Source organism: Crocodylus siamensis, chromosome 7 (assembly GCF_052110815.1).
Source record: "Crocodylus siamensis isolate JL-2025a chromosome 7, ASM5211081v1, whole genome shotgun sequence".
NCBI lineage: Eukaryota > Metazoa > Chordata > Crocodylia > Crocodylidae > Crocodylus > Crocodylus siamensis.
In genome coordinates, this window is record NC_143401.1 from 77,332,404 (window position 1) to 77,355,789 (window position 23,386).

A 23,386-nucleotide genomic window follows, 5' to 3' on the forward strand; every position below is an offset into this window, starting at 1 on the left:
GTACTTGGAGACAGGGGACTAAACTCCATGTTTATATTAATGCCCCTTAACACCACTGGCAGAGTAAAGGGCCTTAAATTGGATGCTAGTTATATTGACAGTGTTGGAAAGTGGCTTTAGTGTAAATGAGAATGAGTTCCAGGGTATTACTTTAGCAAATTTCATAACATTCTAGATACTATGTATTGAGCTGTCATAAAAGCTTTCATTAAAGGCAAAATTACTCACTGACTTCAAAAAGAACAGATACAAATCCTTGATTCTTCATTGCTATGAAATTCCCAATAAAATCATTTCCATAAGCAATGCATATGCAAAGCTCTATCTACATTGTGGCAGGGCTGGAAATGCTGTGCTAGCTTCAGTTACATTTTTAATTAACTAAGAAATGAATGCGACAATCAGGACTCTAGCCCCAGTGTAATTTATTACATTTAAATTAAGAGTTTATATTAAATTCAGTTCATTTTACACTATATACACAATTCTTAATAACCAAAGATTTTGGGAATTAAATATGCACAGCTGCATCACAGAAGTTGTTTGGGAAAAGTTGGGGTTGAAAATAAGGTAGTTGGGGCTTTTGGTACATCCAAAATTATGAGAAGTTTAGTGTTCTGGGATAAACATATTAGCTAGATATAACTGCTAAAATTATCATCAGAAAACTAATTAATGCTGATGTTTGAACTGCTATCTTTGGAGTTCAATCTTTCCAGCACATAGAACCTGCCCACTCTGGGTAAAAGGGTCAATATTAGCTAACATAATTTAATTGGCATGTTTGAAAAATCCAAGGCTCTTCAAATAAATTGTATTTTACCTTGTGCTGTTTGGTCGAGGTAAAATGTTTCAAAGTTCTCCAACAGTTTTACTCCTTTTTTCTTTGAAATATGTTCAGGAAGATAGATATTGTGCTTCACAGCTCAACTACTGGTTTCTCAGCATGGTCCCACCCCTGCAACCATTACATATGTGAGTAAACCTTTCATTAGCAGTCCTGATGAAATCAATTACTTAGATTTTTTTCTTCCCATTCAGCTTACCTTGCAATAAAAGGCCTGAATCATGGAAATGAAATCCTCTCAATCATGGTGCTCCCAAAGATAGATATCCCATGCTGGCTAAATCATTTCAGGTGAGGAGCTAAAAACTGGGTGATTACAAAGATGGCTGAGAGCATATCTACCCTTTCCAGGTGCTGCCAACTTTGTGTATCTGCATTAGGGGTCCATAAGCAGCACATACACACCACATCATCATGGTCATTTTTTTTATATCTTTGCAGCAACACAGCACAATAATGTGGGGAAATAAACATCTAATAAGAAATCCCACTGCTCTGCTTCTATGCTATATGAAATCTTGGATTTTTTTCTACTGGATATTGTGAAATTTTTACCAAAAACCAAGGAAATGATAGGTTTTAAGGATCCTCTGAGTCTTGGTCTTGATTCCTATTTCATCTCATTCATCCACCTTATTTTTATGGGCCAGCACCATTTTCAAAGTTATGTCAAGCCACGTACAGAAAACTGACCATCTCTGAAATTGCTGTGGTCATGAAAACACGCCGAGTACTAGTAGAATCTCTTAAGATGCACAGTGATTTCAGAACCATGGTGGAAAAGGTATCTGAGGAGGAAGAAGCTGAAAACAGTCAAATACCATATTTACTTGAATCTAAGCTGACCCTGAAGTTAAAATAATCTCCTAATAATTAGGTTCTATACATGGAAAATGTATATATTTGCAATAATTTTCCATGTATCAAAGCTAATTATTAGAGATTATCTTTAATTAATCTCTCCCACCATTGCAGAGGGACAGGCAGTGGGGGAGGGGGCAGGTGGTACATAGAGGTCAAGCAGCTTACCTTCTGCATGTGACTGCCCTCTGGCACCTCTGCCCCCTGCCTGCCCCCCTCCCCACCAGTTTTGGGCCCCCTTTTTCCTCAGCCTCCCAGTATGCTCTCTGGGCTGGGCTCTCTGCTCCAGCCCAGCAGGGCTGGCTCCACCCCTCTGCTCCCCAGCCAGAACAGGGACAGGCAAGGAGGGGCAGGGCAGGGGATCTGGCCAGAGAGGTGGTCAATTCCCCCTTCCCTGTCCCACCTGGCAGGGTCCCAAGCCAGGTCTGCTGGGCACTCCCCCATCGATGCTGCAGTGGTGGGTCAGTGTAGCCCCTGATGCAGGAGGGTTATTCTCCCTTCTAACCCCACTGTTCTCCAAGGCCTGCAGCTGGAACTCCCTGCCCCAAACATCACCAAGTGGCAAAATAAGCCAGATGTCAAGGTGGAAGGCTTCAGTCCAGGGGCTGCAGCCAGAGCTCCACACACAGGGCAGAAGTCGCTGGACTGAAGCCCCACCCCACCCCTGCTGCCTCTCAGAGTGGCTCAGGAGTGGCAGGAATGGGAGGGGGAGTAACTGCTGCAGGGGAGGGGAAGCTGTTTTTCTCCCCTCGCCTCCAGCTGAGGCTCTGGCCACACCGCACAGTGCTGCTTGAGGCTGGGGGAGCTTCCTTCAGCCCGGCAGCTTCAACCTGAGATGGGCTGAAGCTGCCAGGCTGAAGGAAGCTCCCCCAGTCCTGAATGACACTGCTCTGTGTGGCAGGAACCGCAAGTGAAGGTGAGGGAAGAAAAACAGCCCTGCTGGTCCAAGCCAGCTTCCTCCCATTCCTGCCACTCCTGAGTTGCTCCAGGAGGCGGCCAGACTGTGATGGGGAGTGGGGGATGGAGCTTCAGTCCAGCAACTTCTGCCCTGTGCATGGAGCTCTGGCTGCAGCCCCTGGACTGAAGCCTTCCGCCCAGCCGCCTTCCGCCTTCCGAGGAGTCCAGGAGCTGGAGCCGGAGTTCAAAGTGCATGGCAGAAGCTTCACCCCCCTCCCCCTCCCCCTCCCCCTCCCCAGCAGTATGGCCATAGCAGTGGCAGCTGAAGGCAAGTGGGGTAGAACAGCCCCCTGCCCCGGCCAGCCTGCAGCTGCTTGTACAGCTGCAGTGCCAGGTGCTGCACAGGGCAGGGGGTGTGGCGATGACAGCTGCCAGGCTCAGGGCCTGCCGGCATCTCTGAGCTGGCCTGAGAAGCCCACTCTCCAGTCAGCCCCGACCTGGTGGGTTAGACACTGGACAGCAAGGCCCCTGGGGGGAGGGGGTCAGGGATGGGGATTATTCCCCCTCCTTCTGGCATCCAGTAGAGATGATAGGAGGGGGCTTATTCTGCTGCTCAGTGGTGGTCAGGGCAGGGAAACCCAGCTGCAGTCCCCCCAGGGGCAGTAGGGGTAGAGAGGAGAATAATCCACCTCCCTGACACCCGCCTCAGTGGCCACACTGGCTCACTGCTGGTGAAGATTATGCACATGAATAAATATTATGGTAGCAGGCAGCAAGCGAAACTCATTGGAGAGCTGCACCAGTATTTACTTACAAGGAGCATAAATTGTAGTTGCAACGTAAATGGCCTCAGGAGGCCTGTCACCCAGGGATATGCAGAATTAGTGCATTCTCTTAGAGCTCTGGGCACACATGTCTTCCTGCTCATGGACATTCAGCCTGGGAGCTGTGCTGGCTGGAGTGCCACTTTGGGAAAGACAAAAAGTAACCTTGGACTGATCAGAGCCCAGCATATTTTCTCTTAAAAGACCTTCTCTACATTGGAGCACCTTTTTCTTTTGTCTAGGAGCAGAAAACTTCATGCCCAAGAATTAGCATTATATGTGACAAGTGGTCTTTGTACAGTATGGAGTTGGTTACCCAAAGGAAAGAAACATATTAAAAGCCTGTATTTTCTCATATTTTCACACTAGAGCTGTGTATCCCTCTCTTTTTCCTTTAAATTTTTCCCTGTTAACTCTGTGGTACTGATTAGAATACAAAGCTGGATTGATTACTGATGCATATCTGTACAGAAAGTCTAGTATGATCACAAAATAGGTAAAGTAACTTAATCTATGGCCTGATCCTGAATTCCTTGTCCACTCAAAGCTCCTGCTGAAGCAGATGGGTTTCAAAGTTTGTGATCTCAGAATGCGGGTTTAGAACAACCAGGGATGAGTGCACACAATTGATGGTATCACTGCTGGCTATACTTTCTTTAGAAAGTTGGGATGTAACATGAAACTCTTAAGAAATTGTAACCATTTCTTGAATAGTGGCTGAGTTGAAGGAAATGACCAGATTTGCTATGAAAAATGAAAATGAAGATAGGACAACAAATGTCATTCATCACTTTCTACTAGGAATTATAGTAATCCTCTTCTACTTAGCTACACAGTAAGCAAACTGTAAGGAAGCATAGAGAATTAATGAATTTAACATACCTTCAAAAGCAGTTGCTTATGAATGGTTATGCATCTCTAATTTAGTCTGTCTATAAGGCACAAATCAACCCCGACGTCTTCGTGGGAAAAATTCAGCAGATCTCTATTCAGTTCAAGGTTGATGGGTTTTTTGTTCTTTGTTTTTTTAAGAAATGAAGTAACTCCACATTTTCCAGCTAAGTATATTGTCATTTTTTTCTTAAGTTAGAATTCTGGGGTAAAACTAAATACATTCTTTAGAACTTTTTATCCAACCCTTCCATTCCTGCAAGTTAATTCACCGGACACCCTCCAGGCCTTGTTTGCATGCAGCTAAAATAATTTTCATCCTTATGAGAGAGAGAGGTCATTATGCACTCTCCAAGCTCAGTCCAAGGCATTTCGTGAGTAGAAACTGCCAGTTATGATAACTAAATTATTCATGGTTGTTTTTGTGAGGATGACCATTGTTTGCTAGAGTAGAGGCGAGACCTCTAAATTCCCCTGGCTTAGGACCTGAGGCTCAGTTCAAACCAGAATTTCAGAATGAAATGTTTAGCATGTTCGCCATTAATATTCCAGCTATCGTTTAGCACTGTAAATGGCTTCGCTCTTTTAGCTTTCTAACAAAATTGATATTAATACTACATCCTAATTGTTGTTCTTATACAAAACCAAAATACTGCTTTAGATAGAAAGAATATATTTTGAACTTAAATAAAAGGTTAATTTTTCAAATCCATAGATTCTTAGATCCATAGATTATTCCATAGATTCTTCTTTGAACTGGTCCAGAGTTGTTGTTCTTTATTATCAGTGCCAAATGCATGCTTGTATAAAACAAAGAGAATGATATAACTTGTTCAAGGACAATAACAATATGACCAATTATTTGCTATCACAAAGTAAGTTGATATCCTGAATGTTTACCTAGTATGTTAATATAATAGACCAGATTTATCAGTATGCTGAATATTCCCCCTACTTAAGGAAATCCTTCAGTGGTCTAGAAAATCCATCCCCCCCCCTCCTCTCCCTCCCTCCCCACTCCAATCTGCTGGCTCAGGTTGCACGTGTAAGTGAAAGAATATGCAACGGGGCCATCCTTGCACTTAATGGTTTCCTAGAAGCTATGACTTCTTCCTTGGGACAGGGGCAGTTAATGCAAGACTGAACCACCCTGAGATTGCCCTAAATGTTGCAGAGCAGTTGGCCCCTAACAATTCCTGGTTCAGAGAAACAACAGATATGTCAGTGCTGTCAATGCTGCAGATTTACCTCTTATTTTCACTCATGTTTTAACCCAATCCACACCTCACCCACAACGAAAACCCATATGCTGATGTGTTTGAATCCATGCACACTTGCACAGGTTGGGTGTAGCTAGCTCATGTTTTCTGTATTTCACACTCTTCGTAGTGAGGAAGCAAATGAAGCACATAGTTGAACTCATGTTTATAGCGTCCTCCAGTCTTACAGGTCCTAGGATTTGTTCTGGACCTTTTGTTTATTTCTCTCTCACTTCTTCTTTAAAAAGTGAAGAATGCATCTATCAAGGACTCTTGGGGACTATGAACCATCATGGAAAAAAAGATTATACCTAGAGATGTCTTGCTGAGTAACCCTGGGTACAGTTCAGACACAAACAAAATGGGAAATGGGGAGCAAAGCTGGGGTGGGAGGAAGGGAGGGACAATACAATGGTTATACAGTTCCTCAACATGGTGGAGAAGGACCAGGCACAGCAGGAGAAATTGCCTGAACTCATCCTGATGGACACTAGCTTGTAGTCCCCAACTTTTGCACTATGAGCATTGGCTGCAAATAGTCTTTTATGCTGTAACATTCTGTAGTCAGTTCAGGGATGGGGTAGGCTATGAACCCCTGCAGGAACTGGAATAGACAGATTTTCCTGGGTCATTCCACCCCTGCACTACTGCAAACACTCTGTACATCTGGGCATAAAGAGAGCAGGCATATATCTGACAGCCTGTCCAAAATCAGTGAGGCTGTACAGATAACAATTCAGTTAATTGCAACATTTTGCATCCATTTTCACTTTATTTGCACTTTTCTTCTAGCAAATTGTGTAAAGGCATCTGGGATGTAGGTTCTTTCAACACTTTTCATGCTTTTTTGTTATTTTGCTATACAATAAGTTGGCATAACAGCACATAGCATCACATTCCTACAACACAGAAGCATATTTCCTCATGCGCTTCATCCAGGCATGGAAGGATATGGCACATGATACATGCCTTACTTTGCTTCCCTGGACTCAGGCCCAGGCTTGCAAGCCAACAGTGCATTGACCCCCTACCAAGTGAAAAACAACTCCTTTGTTGTCACAGTTATAGGGTAGTAAAATAATATGGTTGCTTCAGCCATGCTAGGATACAAATGGTTTTGTAGGCAGTGTCATTTTGCCTTTTACCTGCCAAGTGCATGCTCAGCTATGTAAGCAAGTAGTCAAATGTTCTTCTGCCAGCCATGGTAGTAGATGGTGAGTAGAGTCACCTAAAACAATAGCGGGCACAAGCACCCTGTTAATAACCATCATAGTTGGTGGAATGAAGTCCTTGCTTAACACATACATGCCGGATTTCCTGGTACCATGCATCTTTTGGATACATACCTTGTTAGTGTTCGTGAAACTATATTTTTAGTTGGTCTGATTACATTAATGACATGTCTATCTCTCATGGAACTACTACAATATTAATCACTTCACACAACACCAGACTTGCCAACACTGGACTGGTTGGCTACAGAATCGTGAGAGTCTGGGGTAGACATCTTCCAACAGCCAACTATTTCTAGACTGACAGCTCCCATTTGTGTGTTTTGGCAGTGAAGGAGCAAAATAATCCCCTCACACTGGAACTGTTGATGGACCTTTCTGTTCTCACATGACAGTATTACCCGCCACTCCGTACTATGCTTCTTACTTCATAAGAAATGAGACAGGGAAATCCACAGCAATCACAGCACACATCAGGGATTTTCTTTCTGGCGTGACTAAACTCCCCCCCTGAAACCTACCACTGGCCTGTGGTGTTCACAAACTGCTCCTGAAAAGCTTTCTTCCATTTCCCATACTTTCTTTTTTTGTATTGCACACTCAGGATTTGCTTGCCCATCCGTGCTGGAACTATGGCTTGGCACTTACTGGAACCAAAAAAAGTTAGAAGCATGCAAATCAGAATGAGCCTACTGTAAATATATCTTGCTGGACTAAGAGCACTTTACATAGAAGAGCCTGCTAGACAAGTTCTTTCACCACATCCTTTGACTCAATTCCTGAGCAATTCACTTTAGTGAGGAGTTAAGACTTCTGGGATGCAGTCACAGGAGCCCATGGACCAGATCTATGTAATAGCAGAGTCATGTATTCATGGGCAAGTGGAATGGGTTGTATGAAGCTGTGTAGTGCTGGCAGGCTTAGAAAAAGTGCGGATCCATGGGAGTGTGGGTGTATCCAAAAGGGGTCCTCAACCTACTTTTGTTCTTTTGTCAGTGTTGTCAAATACAGCGTGGCTGGACCACAGCAACTGACCCACTGCTTCCTGTGAACATTAGTTTTCAGATGCAGCAAGTTCCTGAAACTCAGCAAAATGTTTATAGTTGGCAATCCTGAAAACAAACGTCAAACATAACTCTTGTGGAACTGCTCAGAGTAGTTCTGGGCTCAGAGGGGGACCTAGCTAAGAGTACAAAATTTACTTAACTACAGGTCAGACTTCTTGAAGTGAGGAGGATTCTGTCTTCTGGACAGAGCTGAGCACAATTTCCGCAGTCAGGGAGATAGGCGAAAACAAACCAGAGGTTGATTATAAATATACTCAGGGCCATATATGCAACAAGGTTAGCTATCCTCTTCCACTAAAATCCCTGCAGCTGACAGTAAGATGACAGATTCTTCCTTATTTCTAGGGATTACAACTCCACTAGACTCATTAGACTGGCTTGCCAAAACACTCCCACTCCCTGCCTCTCTGAAAGAGGCACAAACCGAATCAGAGGACAGTAAATAGAGGGTGCGGGTAGGGGAGCTTTCCTCTCACCTGAAATAACCTTACCGCCAGATCACCATCGTGACCCTGCTCCTTCTGTCCCTGCAGTCCCTGGGGACGCCTGTGGCATTTGAAGGAGGCAGGATCAGGCTGGAGGGCTGTTAGCTGTGGATCCCTAAACAAGGTGGCAGGGCAGAGCTGAGGTGGGAAAAGGTGAAGTACCTCTGGTGAGCCGGAGTCCCCTTTCCCTGTTTTGGTGCTGTTCTCAGGGGAGGGGGGAAATGATCCTTTTTTCCCCTTGATGGCAGTGCCCCTAAGGTGAAAAGAAGCCGCCCGGTTCCTACAGTTGCATGTGGAAGAAAATGTGGCTTGAGCGATATAATTTGTTTCCCAGCTCTGAGGTCAGAGGGTCTTCATTGTGTCTCAGGAGGGGTCCTCCGGCCCTGCCAACACCTATTGTGCGGGGCTGGCAGCGCCGGGCTTGTTTGCGGCCCTCACGTCAGGTCCGCTTTGTCCGAGCGCGGGCGGGCCGGCGGCTCACTCGGATTTCGCCGCCTCACCCGACCCCCCAAAACAAGCCCGTCGCCGGGTCGAGGCTGCGTCCCCCACCCGCTCTTTGCCGCCCCATCACCTCTGGTTATTGATAAACGTCCTGGGCTCTTCCTAACAAAACGAAATCTGCCTACCCCGAGCGCGGAGGGGTCGGAAAGTCCCCCCAGCATTTCTGCTTCAGTATCTCTCTTTGTATTTGCCGCAGGCAAAAACACAACTGGCAATAGGCTTTCTGCTTAGATACACGTTTCTCTCACCCGCGTTTTACAAACAGACAAGTGTAACACGGCCGTGCCTGCGCCCGGGGCTGCCTCGGCGGCTCTCCCGGGACAGGCTTTGCCGGAAGCTCGCTCCAGTCGGGCCGCTTTTAGCGCGGATGAAAACACCGAGATCGCGTCCCCGTCGCTTCAAAGCCTGGTCTTGGAAAGAGCCGTTTGCCTTGCAACCCGGTGTTTTTAACTGCTGACTTGGTCGCGCCGTGCCTGGGCTGGGTACACCACGTCCAGTCGATACCGGGCCGCCGCGAGGAGAGCGCTGGGTCCTCGTCTCCCCGGGCTCGAGCTCACGTCGGTTCCCTCTAAAATGCGGGTCTATTTGGCTAGAACCAGCCCCGTCTACATATCTGACTTGATTTCGCTCCTTTTGGCTGGGAACGATCATCCAACACATTTTAAGCCGTGAGGGTTTTTTCCTCAGTGCTGCTTTGTTTGCTTAAAAAAAAAAATCGGCATTAGTAGTATTTTTCCAGAAAAAGAAAGAAAGAATCCAAGCGTCACCAGTATTTGCTCCAACCCTTCCTTGCTCCCATGGTGCAAAGGGAGAGGAGGACGAAGGTTTTCAACAGATTATGGCATTTATCGTCTTTTTTCCCCTCTTCCGATTCCAGGACCTGTAAAACACTGTCTCAGCCAACAGCGAGGGGAACGAGCCAAGGAGGAGCATTAGCCAAAACCACTTTGTTTCCTATTAAATATTTAACAATTAAAAAAAAAAAAAGTAAAGGCTTAACCTGAACTTTGCCCGACACCCCCTTCCCACTAATTAGGGCCATCGCTGTGAGCCAGCTCCACGAAGCTGACAAGCGACCAAGTGATGTAGAAGTCTGAACCCCGGTGGTTTTAAAATCTTCAGATGTCAGATGCCGCCTCGGAGCTGCTTGAAGTGGATCAAGTGCATCATGGATGCGGTAGGACCTCGGCGTCTTTCGTCCGGGCAGCACCAAAAAATGAAATAATAATAATAATAGAAAAGAGGAAACACACTCAGAAAAGAGGAATACTTAGAAAGACACTTAGAAAAGAGGAAACACACACACATACATACATGTATTTCTATGTATATGGTTATTTATATATGTACACGCAGGCATACATACATATGTGTGTGTGTATAGAAAGACATCTTCAGTAAGAAAGGAAAGAGGAAATATAAGAAAAAAAGGAAAGAAAGAAGAACTTTCTTCAGATATCTATATATGCTGGATACACATATACTCTCACACACACATGCATATACATCGAAATTTATACACATATATGTGTGTGCTTGTGTATTATATATAGTATCTGTATATATACGTCTCGAGAGAAATATATATGTGTATTTATATATGTATGTGTCTGTATTATCTATAGAGAGAGGGAAAGAGTCTTATTTTAAATGAGAAAGGCTCATCAGCATGAGTATTCATCTTTTAAAAAAAATCTCCCGTGTCCCACACAGTGCAGCAGTGTGTGGGGCCTCAGAGGAAAGCTGGAGGATGTCCCGTGTGCACGGGCATGTCCCGATTGCCACCCCAGTCTCCCTGAGACTCGTCTCGCTTGACGAGGGACAGCTTCCCCCCGGCAAGTGAGGCAGTGCCTGTGACTTCGCGGTGCAAAGCGTGCTACAAGGTCTAGGACACTGGAAGCGCTGCGGAGAAGCGAGATTGTCCTTTGGGCTTTTTTTTTTTTTTTTTCCACAAAAGATCGCTGCAGAGGTTAGCATGCAGGACACCAGTAATTAAAGGGCTCCTCAGCAGGGATGCGGATTAATTTTGGACGCTCGATTAAATCTGAAATTCTTCATATAAATTATTGTCCGCTCCGTGGGCGGACACAAAGATCATCTTTTGTGCCTGCGGAAAGAAAGGGTTTTTTCTTCACAGACGTGGCCGCGGCCGGAGGCCCGGGCGCTCCACACGCGAGCCCGCGGGCCGGCTGCAGCCACGCGAGGGGCCTCGCAGCCCCGGCGAGGGCGGGGCCGAGGGCTGGACGCAGCCGGGAGCCGGCAGCGCGCGGGGCTGGGCCCGCGGGGCGCCTGCGGGGTTCCCGGGAAACGGCGCGCGCCCGCCCGCCGCACCGAACCTGCTCCCACCCCCGGGCCTCTCCGGCGGGGCCAGAAGCGCCCGGTGCCAGGTCCCCCCGCCCCGCTGCTGCTCCCTGGAGCTCAGCGCCGCGGATGGCCCGCACCCCGTGCCCGGGCCGGGCCTAGAGGCGAAGCCACGTCGGGGTTTAAAGGCGCCGCATGTGCGAGGCTCCGCAGCCCCACCAGCCGCGGGGGCAGCGCCCACCCCTCTCCGCGGAGGCCCCACAGCCGCAGCCGGCGGCGGGAGAGGCTCGGGGCCCCGACGGGGCGGCGCGCAAAGAACCAGCGCAGCCGACACGGTGCGAGGAGGCGGCACGGCCCGTTTAATGCAGGCGCGGGGCGACCGGGCTCTCGCACAGACGGGCCGGGCCCGCAGCTCGCTCCTCTCCCGGCGAGTCAGCGGCCCCGCTGCCGGCAGCTAGCTCCGCGCGGCCGGCTCGGGCCGACTCAAACCTCCGTCCCTTCCCGGCCGTAAACCCGGCCGCTGACGCTGAAGCCGCCGGGCGGCTGACCCGGCCCGTAGCAGGCGGCTCCGGCGGGGCGCCGGCGGCTGTCGTCTGCGGCCGCGGAGCAGGCCCCGGCGCCGCCCTGCAATTCCTCCGGGAGCGGCCTGGCCGCCGCGCTCATGCCGGACGAGAAGCGGGAGAAGCAGGGGCCGGGCTCCGCGCCCGCCGGGGAGGCGCGGGGCTCCAGGCCCAGCAGCGCGGGCGCGCCGGCCGGCTTGAGGCTCTCGTCCGGCGCCTTGGCTGGGCCGCCCTGCTCCGCCCGCCGCCGCCGTTTCCTTCGGAAGTTGCCGTTGTCGAACATCTTCTCGCAGTTGGGGTCCAGCGTCCAGTAGTTCCCTTTGCCTGCGGGGACAGGGGCGCGAAGCGGGCTCAGCGCGGCCGCGCGCTCCGCACGTCGGGGCCCGCTCGGGGGCGACCCGGGAGCGGAGCGCGGGGGGCTGGGCGGGGGGGGGGTTACCTGGGTCGTCCTCATCCCGGGGCACCTTCTGAAAGCAGTCGTTGAGGGACAGGTTGTGGCGGATGGAGTTCTGCCAGCCCGCCTTGCTCTTCTTGTAGAAGGGGAAGTTGTCGGCCACGTACTGGTAGATCTGGCTCAGGGTGAGCTTCCTCTCGGGCGCGTGCTGCAGGGCCATGGCGATGAGCGCCGAGTAGGAGTAGGGCGGCCGCACCATCCTGAAGAGCTCCTGCTGGCCGGACAGCGCCAGCCAGCCCAGCTCCGCGCCCCCGAAGCCCGCGGCCGGCGCCAGCAGCTGCCTGGGGCCCGGCCCGTAGCCCGCGGGCAGGAAGGACGCCCCGTTGGCGCCGGGCAGGTAGGGAGAGGCCGCGCCGTTGATCCAGAGGTAGGGGTTGGCCGGGCCCGGGCCGTACTCGCCCAGGCCGTAGCCCGCGGCCGGCGCGGCCGGGTGCGGGCTCTGCGGGTACGGGCCCAGGGTCTCGCAGTACACGGCCACGTCCAGGAGGTCCTGGGCGTGCGGGGGCGGGGGCGGGGCGGCGCCGGGCGGCTGCTGCCCGAAGGCGTTCATCGCGGGCGCCCTGCGAGCCGCGCCGTCCGCGGGGCCTCGCCCCACTGAGCTGCCGGCACCATGGGCACCCGCATTTAAGGCCCGGGCCGGGCAGGCTGCGGCCCACCGCGGCGCGGGGCGCGAGTGGCACCAGCGGGCTGGAGCACGGGGCGGCGCCGCCCCTCGGCGGTCCCCTCCGCCCACCGCGGGCGACCCCTGCCCGCCCCGCCTCGCCTCCCCGCCCGGCCCGGCCCGGCCCCGCCGAGGCGGCTTCCCCCGGACACGGGCGGCGGAAGATGAAGCTGCAGCGCGGAGCAGCCGGCCGGGCAGACCGGGGCTCCTGCAGGCAACCTGCGCTTCCCCCTCCTCCCCCAGCACCGCTCTTGTTTCCTACTTGTGCTGCTTGAGTGCTACTAAAGCCACTGGTTGCTTCTTCAAAATCCGGACTCTTGGATGTGGAATTAGTTTGGGTTAATTTGGCCTCGGATACAAACTATATATATACATTTCAGCAACGAAAGTCGATTTCCATTTGCACTTGTCTCCTAACTAGTTTTCCCAACAAGGCTGCCATCCTCCTCTCCTTTTGCAGGCGAGCAGACAGGCAAGCGCTAGCAACCCATAGAGAAAATGCTGGCAGAGGCAGGCAGGGTTGTTGTAGGCCAGGTCTGCCAAAGCGGGCGCACACTTGTTGTATAAAACTTGAAGCAGCTCTGCCTGCACGCATGCCACGGGCACGAAGAGTTCATGCGAGGGCGCATATACAGGTTGGAGCTGCAGACTAACTGCAGGCATAATCCCCTTAGCAAAGCGGGGAGCCCAAAGCTGCTGCACAGCCACTCAGCAAAGGTCCACACAAGGACAGAATATCCACTAGTTTTCCACTCCTTGACAGACCCTATTCTGACCTGTCGGACTGCACCATAGGATACCCTGAAACCCCAGTGACTTCCATGGACCTCTTTGTTTAGGGGAGGTATAAAGGGAAAGCCCTAGTCAACGGTCAATTTTCCCCCATTTTTTTCCGTAGCCTGTTGCTTTGTGTTACTTCCTGTAAGCTTTTTAGCAAGCATGCTACAAATTAAGCCCCTTACCCTCCCCAAGTGCCACTCCAGTGCCCTTCCCCTCCTCAATTTGCTGCATGCCACACACAGAGGCTGTCCATGCCGTGTGTGGTGCACATAGGCGACTGGTAGGGGGTGCAGGGGGGTGCACGTGCCCCCCCATGTGGCCGGTGCTCCCCGACAGCCAACACTGATGCTGTTGGTAGGGCTGGTGCCCACCCTGAGAGGCCTGCTGCTGTTGGCGGCTTCTGCAGGTGCCCCCCCCCCAGATTCAGGAGGCACCAGTCACTCCTGGTGGTGTACATGCTACTGGCTGACCACCCTTCGCTAACAGTACCCTTGGATGGTAGTTAATTATCTTGGCTGATATATCTGTAGCAGAGTCATACTGTCTGGGTGAGATCCTCAAAGACATCCAATTTCCCTTGAGTTCAGTGATAATTAGGCACCTGCATACTTTTGGGGAGCTGGGCTTTTATTCCTTCACTGCCTCTCTACATGACTTGTGCCAAAATAACACCTCCACCTGGAGTAAGCAGAGGGGACCTTCCCCTGGTATCATTCTCTAACAACCCCAGTGTGGGGCAACACAGTATCTTCTTGTACCAGGGGAGATGCATAGGGGGTGCATGCAGGTGCATGTGCACCCCCTGCACACAGCAGTGCACTCCCTGCACAAAAGCGTCGCCAACAAATTGGTCCAAATCCAACTAAGACCAATCAAATTCCAGTGACTCATGATGGACAAGTGCAGGATTGGATCTCTAGATTTTAGCTTAGATTTTCTGTATGGTTACGAACACATACAGGCCCATTTCCAAGTCCAGTTACCTTATTACATCCATAACCAGAGCAAGGGCTAAGAGAAGATGCTTAGACAGCTAAGCTTAACATATTATAATATCACATAGTACTGTAGGGGCATGGGGTGGCATGGCATTCAATACAGAGAAATACAAGGTGCTCCACCTCAGGAATAAAAACCCACATCACACTTATAGGCTTGGCAGTGCTACACTCACTAGCACCATGACCGAAAGAGACTTGGGGGTCATGATTGATCACAAGATGAACATGAGCTACCAGTGTGATACCGCAGCTGGCAAAGCAAACAAAACTCTGGCTTGCATCTATCAATGCATCTCGAGCAAGACCCAGGATGTCATCCTCCCACTCTACTCGGCCTTGGTGAGGCCACAGCTAGAGTACTGCATTCAATTCTGGGCTCCATAATTTAGGAAAGACATGGAGAAGCTTGAAAGAGTCCAAAGGAGAGCCACACACATGATCAAAGGGCACCAGAACCGGCCTTATGAAGAAAGGCTGCGAGCCATGGGACTCTTCAGTGTGGAGAAGCTCAGAGGTGACTTGGTGGCAGCCTATAAGTACATAAGGGGTGTGCATCAGGATCTGGGGGAACACCTGTTCACCAGAACACCCCAAAGGATGACAAGGTCCAACAGTCACAAGCTTCTGTAAGACGATTTTAGGGTTGGACATAAGGAAAAAATTCTTTACTGTCCAAGTCCCCAAGGCCTGGAACAGACTCCCCCGAGTAGATGCAAGGACCTACTCCAGATGCTTTTAAGAAACATGTGGATGCTTATCTTGCTGACACCCTTTGACCCTAGCTGACTTCCTCCCCCTTGCGATGATCTTATGAGGTCCCTTCCAGCCCTAATGTCTATGAAATCTATGTAATCTATTAAATTAATCCAAATCCAAGATGACTCTGAAATTAAGATGACCCCCCCCCAATAATTAAATTCTACACATGGAAAAATGATGAAATTGTTACAGTTTTCCAGGTATAGAATCTAATTATTGCAGACTCATCTTAATTTTAACCCCTGAACCACTGTACCGGGGCAGGCACTGGGAGGGTGGGAGGCAGAGTGTCAGGTGGCAAGGGAGTCAAGAGGCCTGACCTTTTCCCCTTATCCTACCCACCACTTGCCCCCCACCCCACCCTGCCATGCTGCCTGGCCCATCTAGTGCCTGCATGACCCAACACCTGCCTGCCCGTGACTGCCCTCCTTGCCTGGCACCACCTGATACCTGTCACTCCCCACAGCCTGCCCCCCAATCTGCTCCTTGCTGCCTCTGCTCCCCTCCACCACCTCATATGCCCCCCACCTGTTGCCCCTCCACTGCTGCCTCTGCCTCCCCCCACCACTGCCACCATGTCTGCCTGCCCTCCACCACCACCTGCTGTCACTGCTGCTTATTCTTCCGGCTCTGACCCCAGCACAGCTCTGGCCCCACAGCAGCCTGGGGCACAGAGCACATAATTTCTCTGACCCTAGCCTGGTCATGTGGCACCTGTTGTGGTAGTAGCAGCTCTGGAGGGCAGAGGCGGGCAGCTGGGGGATAGAAGCCATGGTGGGGAGGGCAGATGGGCAGGGGACAGAGGCTGTGGGGGCCAGGCTCTGACTCCAACTCCATGGGCCAGAGTTGGAGCTGCAGTACCTGTCTGCCCCAGTCCTCTGTTCACCCTCCACTCACCCAAGATGAGAGGCTTTTCCTCTTTTGTTAAATAGAGGGAAACTTGTCCTCAATTTGAGTAAATACAGTAATGGATGCTGGGTTGGAATTGGCAAAAGATCTGAACCTTCCTATGGAAATAACCAATCTATTGGCCTTAACTCGCATTAATCTTTGACAATGGAGTCATACAGTCTGTTTGCCGTAGCAACCTTTGATTTTCAGCAAATAAATACATTTGTGAGAAATTCCATGTATTTTCTTTCAACCCTTCCTCAGAAAAAAACAGAATTTCTTAATATCTGGAACTGAAATCTACTGATTGCGAGATCTCCAACAATATATATGGACTTCACTCCAGGAGCTATGTGGGCCTTTTCCCATATGATGCTCATTGCCAAATCTACTTTCCTATTTGCATGTCTGGCCATGAAAAGCTTGGGGGGGAGTTACCTAATGTTCAGCAAAACACATGTCAGTCAAGTCATAGTCCCGTTTTATAGGGATATTTAAAAATATGAACAGACCAAGTACGGCACAATGTATTGTACTGGGCCATCTGTAGCCTTCTGCAACCAATAGATTTGGCTTCAAAAGAACAGAACAGTGCTCTTTGTTTTTGCTACTATGGGCTGTTCATGTTGATGAAAATGAATGACATGTTACAAAATATGTTGTTTGGCTAGGGTAAGTCTTCTAAATTACTGAGCTTCAGCGGCAAAGCACAGCAAAAAGTAGGTGTACAACTTTTTACTTTGTTGATTGTTGATACACGTACAACATGCAATAAAATCCAGAAATGCTCTCTTATGGTTTGAACAAACATTTTTCTATTATTACATTTTTTCCCTTTCCATAAGCTATTAATTCTTGGTATGAAATATTGCACAATTTTATGCTAAATGGACACTGCTTTGTGTTATTCTTGCTATGAAATGTATTTTACTTTTGGATATTTTACTGTGTTTTTGGCTTGAGAAATACAGACACAAGTTATTATTTATACATAATCCTGAATATGTAAAGTTATGATGGTATATACCTCTACATGCAAATTGTGTTAAGGGACTAAATACTTCAAAGGGCATACTTAAAGTCAATAAATTCTTTGGACTGCTAATGTGTGCAACCAGCGTTTGAGATCAATGGATATAGTATGAAATGATATACAGGTTACTAGAGCCTCTAAAGTTTGCAGTACAGTTTGGAAGCCAGAGTTACTCTTTCCAATGCCAGATATATTTGCAGTCTTAAATAGATAAAAAATCTGGAGTTTTTAAATCAGTGTTTTTTTGAAGGACACAGATATGGAGGACCAGACCATCCAGTCAAGTTTTTTTTCTCTCTTTTTGACACAGTGGCTATTACCAGATGCTTCAGAAATGTAAGCAGTCCCTGGAGGATTAGATTTCTTTCTAATGAAAGATTTTTTGCAGAAGACTTGTGCCCTGAAGCAAGGAGATTTACATCCTATATCATTTTTATTCCAGTTAGTGAAAATGTGGTTATTTTCCATGAAAAATCATGGGCTTTTTCTTCAAATTTCCCTCTTTCCTCTGAACTATGATAACTTCTGGAGAATTCATTTCTGTAACAGCACTGAAAGCTTGGTACACCCAACATACAGTTTAGAGACTGTTGTCATGTGTAATCTGCTGAAATCATGCTCTTACCTCTGAAACATGGAAGAGGTTTCAAGGTAGAATTTAGCTCTTTGTCTCTTTTCAGTGCAGTAAGTTTATTGTGTGCTGTCCTTGATACACTTACAATTACTATTTACATGAGGCATCATTAATATGTGTTACACTGATATAATATAACACATGAATTATATTTGTATGTTTACTGGATTTGGAACAGCATAGGAATTGGGGGCAAGGAGTTAAGAGAATGGGGCCTCTATCAGGTCTGCTCCAGGCCATCAATGTGACCCCAGTTCTTAAACTACCATTGTGGGAAAGACCCTGCGTGTAGTCAAGCATTTCCCTTACCTTGGTAGCCACCTCTTTCAGAAAGTGAACATTGATGAGAAGATCCAGCACAGGATGCAGAAGCACTCCTTCAGGAAACTGTGTTAGCATGGTTTTTGATTGTGATCTCCTGAAACACACCAAGCTTCTGGTCAACAGTGCAGTCACCATCCCTGCTCTCCTCTACAAATGTGAAATGTAGGTGATCTACCATCGTTATATCAAGAGCCTGGAGAGGTATCTCTAAAGATGCCTCTGGAAAACGTTATGCATCCATTGGGAAGATTGCCCCCCAAATGCCAGCATCGTTGCTGAAGCCAGTACTACCGGCATTCAACCAGTGATCCTCAAGCAACAACTGTGCTGGATTGGACATTATGCGTGGATGCCTGACTCTTGCCTTTCAGTTTAGGTGCAGCTTGAGTTCTCGTGGCAGCCAGAGGAAATACTACAAGGACACACTGAAGGCCTACTTCAAGAACATGTACATGGACATTAAGAGCTGGGAGGCTGCTAACTGACTCTAGTGGCCCTGCAACCTCAACCAAGTGCCCAGAGAGAAGGAAGGAAACGGAGAGAAATCCCAGCCTATGGCCTACTTTCCCCTAAAGAAAGACTTGCAACTTCTGCGGATGGGTCCATAGCTCAAGAATTAGATTCTTAAGTCACATCAAGACCTATCAATGAGCTGCGGTTAAGATCATCCTCAAATTGATCAATTTTGTTACTGCCACTACTGGTAATTCCTCACTCATGACTGATTTTTAGGTTGTGTCTCACAAATTAAGAACAACTCCCCTCTTCCGGGTGGTTTCCCATGAAAAGCCGTTCCCTGCTGAAACTTGGTTCCTCATCTTCTGCAGAATAATGTGATCTTTGGGTCACATGACAAGATCTATATGTATATCTAAGCTTTGGAGAAGGGTTAACATTTAGGGGACAGTATATAGATTTTGAGAGATGGGTATTAAAAGTAAATGCAGGTTTTGGCATAACAATTGAAATAATTTTGTGTTGTGAATCTTTTGAAGTGGATAGATTAATTATTGATGAGTTAGTTACTGAAAACAAAATCTGTCCTTGCACTGTTCAAGTTACTGTAAAATTGTATTACTGGACATGCATCTGTAATAGGTGGACAGATACATTTTAAAACAATAAATAAGTTGATTCAGACCAATGAAGTGAAGGGAGATGGGGGGGGCAACAGATGGCAATATACTTTTGCCACATTTTGAAATAAATTGTCTTTAAATCACAAAAGTATCAAGGGCCATAGTCTTCTTACTTCACTGAAGTTACTTCAGAGAGCAACTTGACTACAAATGTTACCCTGCTAAATGCTAAGATGAAGTATGTTTCTTTATCCTGTGCTGATCATCTGATTAGAGCTATCCAATGGTGAACAGTTCTCTTTCTCTAGATACCAGATACATTTTCAAGATACTCTGATTGGATGTTTTATTCTTCTGAGCATGCTGTATCTAAGGATACATGGGTAAACACTAGTCTGCAGCTTGAGGTGCAGTTCCCCCCAAACCTCTGCACTGATCTTCTTGGCAGGCTTTGTGGCCTCAGCAGGGGCCACCACTCCTGGAGTTTTCACCTCCCTGTGGTGTAACACATACATGTGACATGAGTTTTGCTTTCAAGAATTTGGGGTGCAGTTCCCTCCGAACCCTTGCACTGATCTTCTTGAAACTTGGCAGGAGTTATTCTCTCAGCAGAGGCTACCATCCCTGTAAGTGTCATCCAAACCAAACTTAAAACAACAAAGTTATAGATATTTCATTGATTCCCCATTCATTGATTATCCCATTATGGCCGGATCTCTGAAGCGGCTCCAAAGCTTTTCCAAAGCAGTTCAGAAGCTCCAAACCACTTCGGAAAGCCTAACAAAGCCAACACTTCGATCCAGACCTGCTTCTCCAGATCTGAAGCATGGTCTGAAGCCTCGCACAGCCCTAGTATAAACTAAAACTGAAAAGCAAGAAAATTGCAACTTCAGATGTGGTCAAAGGCACATGCAGGATGGCACATCTGGAGTTAGCCTGGACTTCCTATTCTCAGATGCTGGGAGAGAGGGTTGCTGCCACCTGGCGGAATTATTTCTTCCAGATTTGTCAAAGTTTAGCATAATGAGTGCAGAAAGCACAGCACATATTGAAGAGTGTGTATAGTCTTTCAGGGGAGGAAGTAAAAAGTGAGCTATGTTTGCCAAGCTGTTGTTTAACATTTCATTTAATATAGTTCAGTGCAGTTGGAATAACTCTTACCTGCTGTGAAATAGGAAAAAAACAGGTTGTTGAATCAGCCCGTCAGACAGATGATTTGGGTCATCTGTCAGAGAGGTCTTGTTTTGAGATAATACAGCATGTTTACCGCATATGATATGGAAACAGCCAGTCAGCACCAGACAGGCATAGGTGACAATTTTCCAAGCCTCTTCCCCATGCAGAAGACAGAAGTACAGAGGAGTTAAGTTGTGTGAGGTAATCTACATCGGCTATATCTTTTGGCACATACAATTTATGTAGACATTGTGTTAGTGTACAATTTCATGCTATCATATGTGGTGTTCCTAGGTGGCTCAGGTAATGAGGGCGAAACAGATGACGACTACTGAGGGAACATTAGGGGGCCAAAGCCAATAATGGGGCAGTGGGCATGATCAGCACTAGGCACTGCTCTGCATGCTTCCCTACCATATTACAAATAAGGCTTTAGGACTTTCTGCTTAATGGTCAGTCCCTGGAGTAATTTTTTCCCCAGAGCCTCTGCTGCACACATCCCTACATCATACAGAATGCAAAGCAAAGTGCTTAGGCATAACTACCCTCTGCTTCAGAAGTGGTCCCTTTTCCTGCCTTCTGACAAAAGGATGCAGAAGAGGCATATATGGTGTGGTTACTCTTACTCTTGCTGGGAAACGAGCTAGATGCATTTATACTAATCTCAGAAGAGATGCAGGGCCTTTCTCTCTTGCTTCCCCCATCACTAGAATGGGGACAATTATACCTATTATGACTGCTTTGAGAATCGATTGTCTAGTATCATTATCTACAATAGAGAGCAATCATTTTATTTGAATGTCATCCATTTATATTTTGTTCAATTTGTCTGGGCAACAAATTGAAAGAGGAGACAAGGAAGTAAAAATATGACAGACACATGTAGGGAGACAGTTAGTATGATGATATTTGTTTTTGTAAAGTGCCTTGCAGCAAATTGAAGTCTAGACTCCATTTTCTTATAATTATGAGAGCTTTAGTAACCCACATGCTAAGCAAGAGCTTTTATTTTATATATTTTTTAAGTGTACAAATTTCCAAGTCTACAGAGAGCTCATTAAATTCTCTTCTCATTATCATGGATACCCAAGGACACAAAAATACTTAAGGGCCTTGTTACATAGTAATTTTAGGCAGCTTCTGGTTAGGTCTGAACCCCTGGATTGGTTGAATGTTAACACCTTTAAGTGACTTAAAGCACTCATCATTCAATTTAAATTTATGCCACTTCAGGGCAGAATTATCTGTAATCTGCATAACCTTTAGCTACTGTTTCATTAAGGTGTGGCCACTCCCCATAACTATTCTGCCTAGCTGAAGTTTTCCAGTATCCCAGGATGCTCCAGGGCTGGTCCAGGCATGGTTGCTGGGTGCTCCAGAGCTGCAGTGCTGGCTCTGCCCAGCAGGAGCAGCAAGCCAGTCAGGCAGAGTGAGTGTTGGACCTGGACTTAATTAGCGCCTAATTTGTACCACCTAATTAATGGCTGACCCAATAGTCTGGTTCCAAGTGGGGTGATACTTGACTCCCCACTGGCTAACAAATGGACCAGGCATATCTATCACCACCTGGGAATCGTTTGTACTATGACTAATAAGAGACTCCCACACTGTTGTATAACTGACACAAATTAATCATTTTATTAATTAACAACAGATAAGTAACAAGTAAATATAAGCACTTCAAATAACAGCTTTAACAAGTACCAACACCAGCTGAAGACCCAGTAACTTTTATTATACTAAGGGGAAATCTTTATTGGATGGTGGATCTCTGCCACTTCAAATTGCAACAAGCATGGGTCACACCAAGAAGGATTATTTGACAGCAGCTTACCTTCAGCTTTTAAGGAAGGGAGGAGGGAGAAACAAAGGGAGAGGGGTATATTTACACCAGAGAGCAGAGGGCCACTGCTTAAGCGCTGTGCGCACCCGGGGAGAGGATCGAGGGAGCCAACCCTGACCACTGTCACAGGAGACCAGCAGGGGGGAGGACAGGTAGAACCTCAAGGTTGCTGGGGATGACGACCAGCTCTACAGTGGCCTTGCTGTTGAGGGTGTGCTCAACCCGTTGGACCACACGACGATCACCTACACTGGAGGTATTCACCATAAAGCCACTTCCACTTCCTTCATTCACCACACTGGCAGTATCTCTTTCTCTTGCAGGATCCTCTCAGCACCCACACACTAGCAGGCCCACACTGCCTCTCTCTCATTCCAGCTGCACCCAGAGACCTCACAGCACCAATCGCCCCCACTCACGTGCTGAGTGTCCCCCACCAAAAAACCTTTATGGGGCAGTGCACCCAACGTGCCAGGACTCTGCACATCGTACACTTCGTGCACTAGGTACTATTCCCCAGCACCTTTGGAGGTAACTGGGCATGCTCCCAAGCAGGAGGTCATTCAAAGTTTAACACATGACCTACTAGGGCCATGCATCTGCGCATTCAGCACAAGTGGAGCTAGGTGACAGTGCCATGGACTCCAATCTGACTTTGCCTCCAACATGAGTGCAGCAGTCCTGGAGCAGCCACAGCGCCTCCTATCTAGTCCCCGGAATGGCCAGTCACCTTTCCTCAGCCACAGGCACCTCAGCCCCTGCATGCATCAGGTCCTGGCATTATCTGGGATTGCCAGGGATACTTCAACCACCTTTTAACCCCCAGACTGAAAGAGGCTCAGATTTAGGGGGCTCAAAGAGTATTTAAGCACAGAATAACACAAGGAACTTTATGGGAAGATTCTGGGGTACAGCCTCTGCCTGGGGCTGAGCACAGCTCCTAGTCCTGTCCCTGCTCATCAAGCCTCTAGTAGCAAGTCACAGCTGTGCAGGTGAAGGACAGTCACAGATGGCTTTTTGCCTTAC

General features: G+C 48.0%; 1 protein-coding gene across 1 annotated transcript; it reads right to left on the minus strand.

The window, feature by feature from the left end:
• Positions 1-11,592: 11,592 nt before the first annotated feature.
• Positions 11,593-12,871, minus strand: FOXI2 (forkhead box I2). Its single transcript, XM_090057858.1, has 2 exons — positions 12,165-12,871; positions 11,593-12,049 (listed from the first exon to the last, which is right to left on the minus strand). Exons 1-2 carry the CDS (start codon positions 12,727-12,729, stop codon positions 11,649-11,651), a joined length of 966 nt encoding a protein of 321 aa, XP_089913984.1. The 5' UTR covers positions 12,730-12,871; the 3' UTR covers positions 11,593-11,648.
• Between the last annotated feature and the right edge of the window lie 10,515 nt (positions 12,872-23,386).

Bases quoted from the DNA above. Each gene is read 5' to 3' on its own strand.
- FOXI2 (XM_090057858.1), bottom strand. From the start codon at position 12,729: ATGAACGCCTTCGGGCAGCAGCCGCCCGGCGCCGCCCCGCCCCCGCCC. The intron at 12,050-12,164 runs GTAACCCCCCCC...CTGTCCCCGCAG, and splicing joins CCGGGATGAGGACGACCCAG to GCAAAGGGAACTACTGGACG.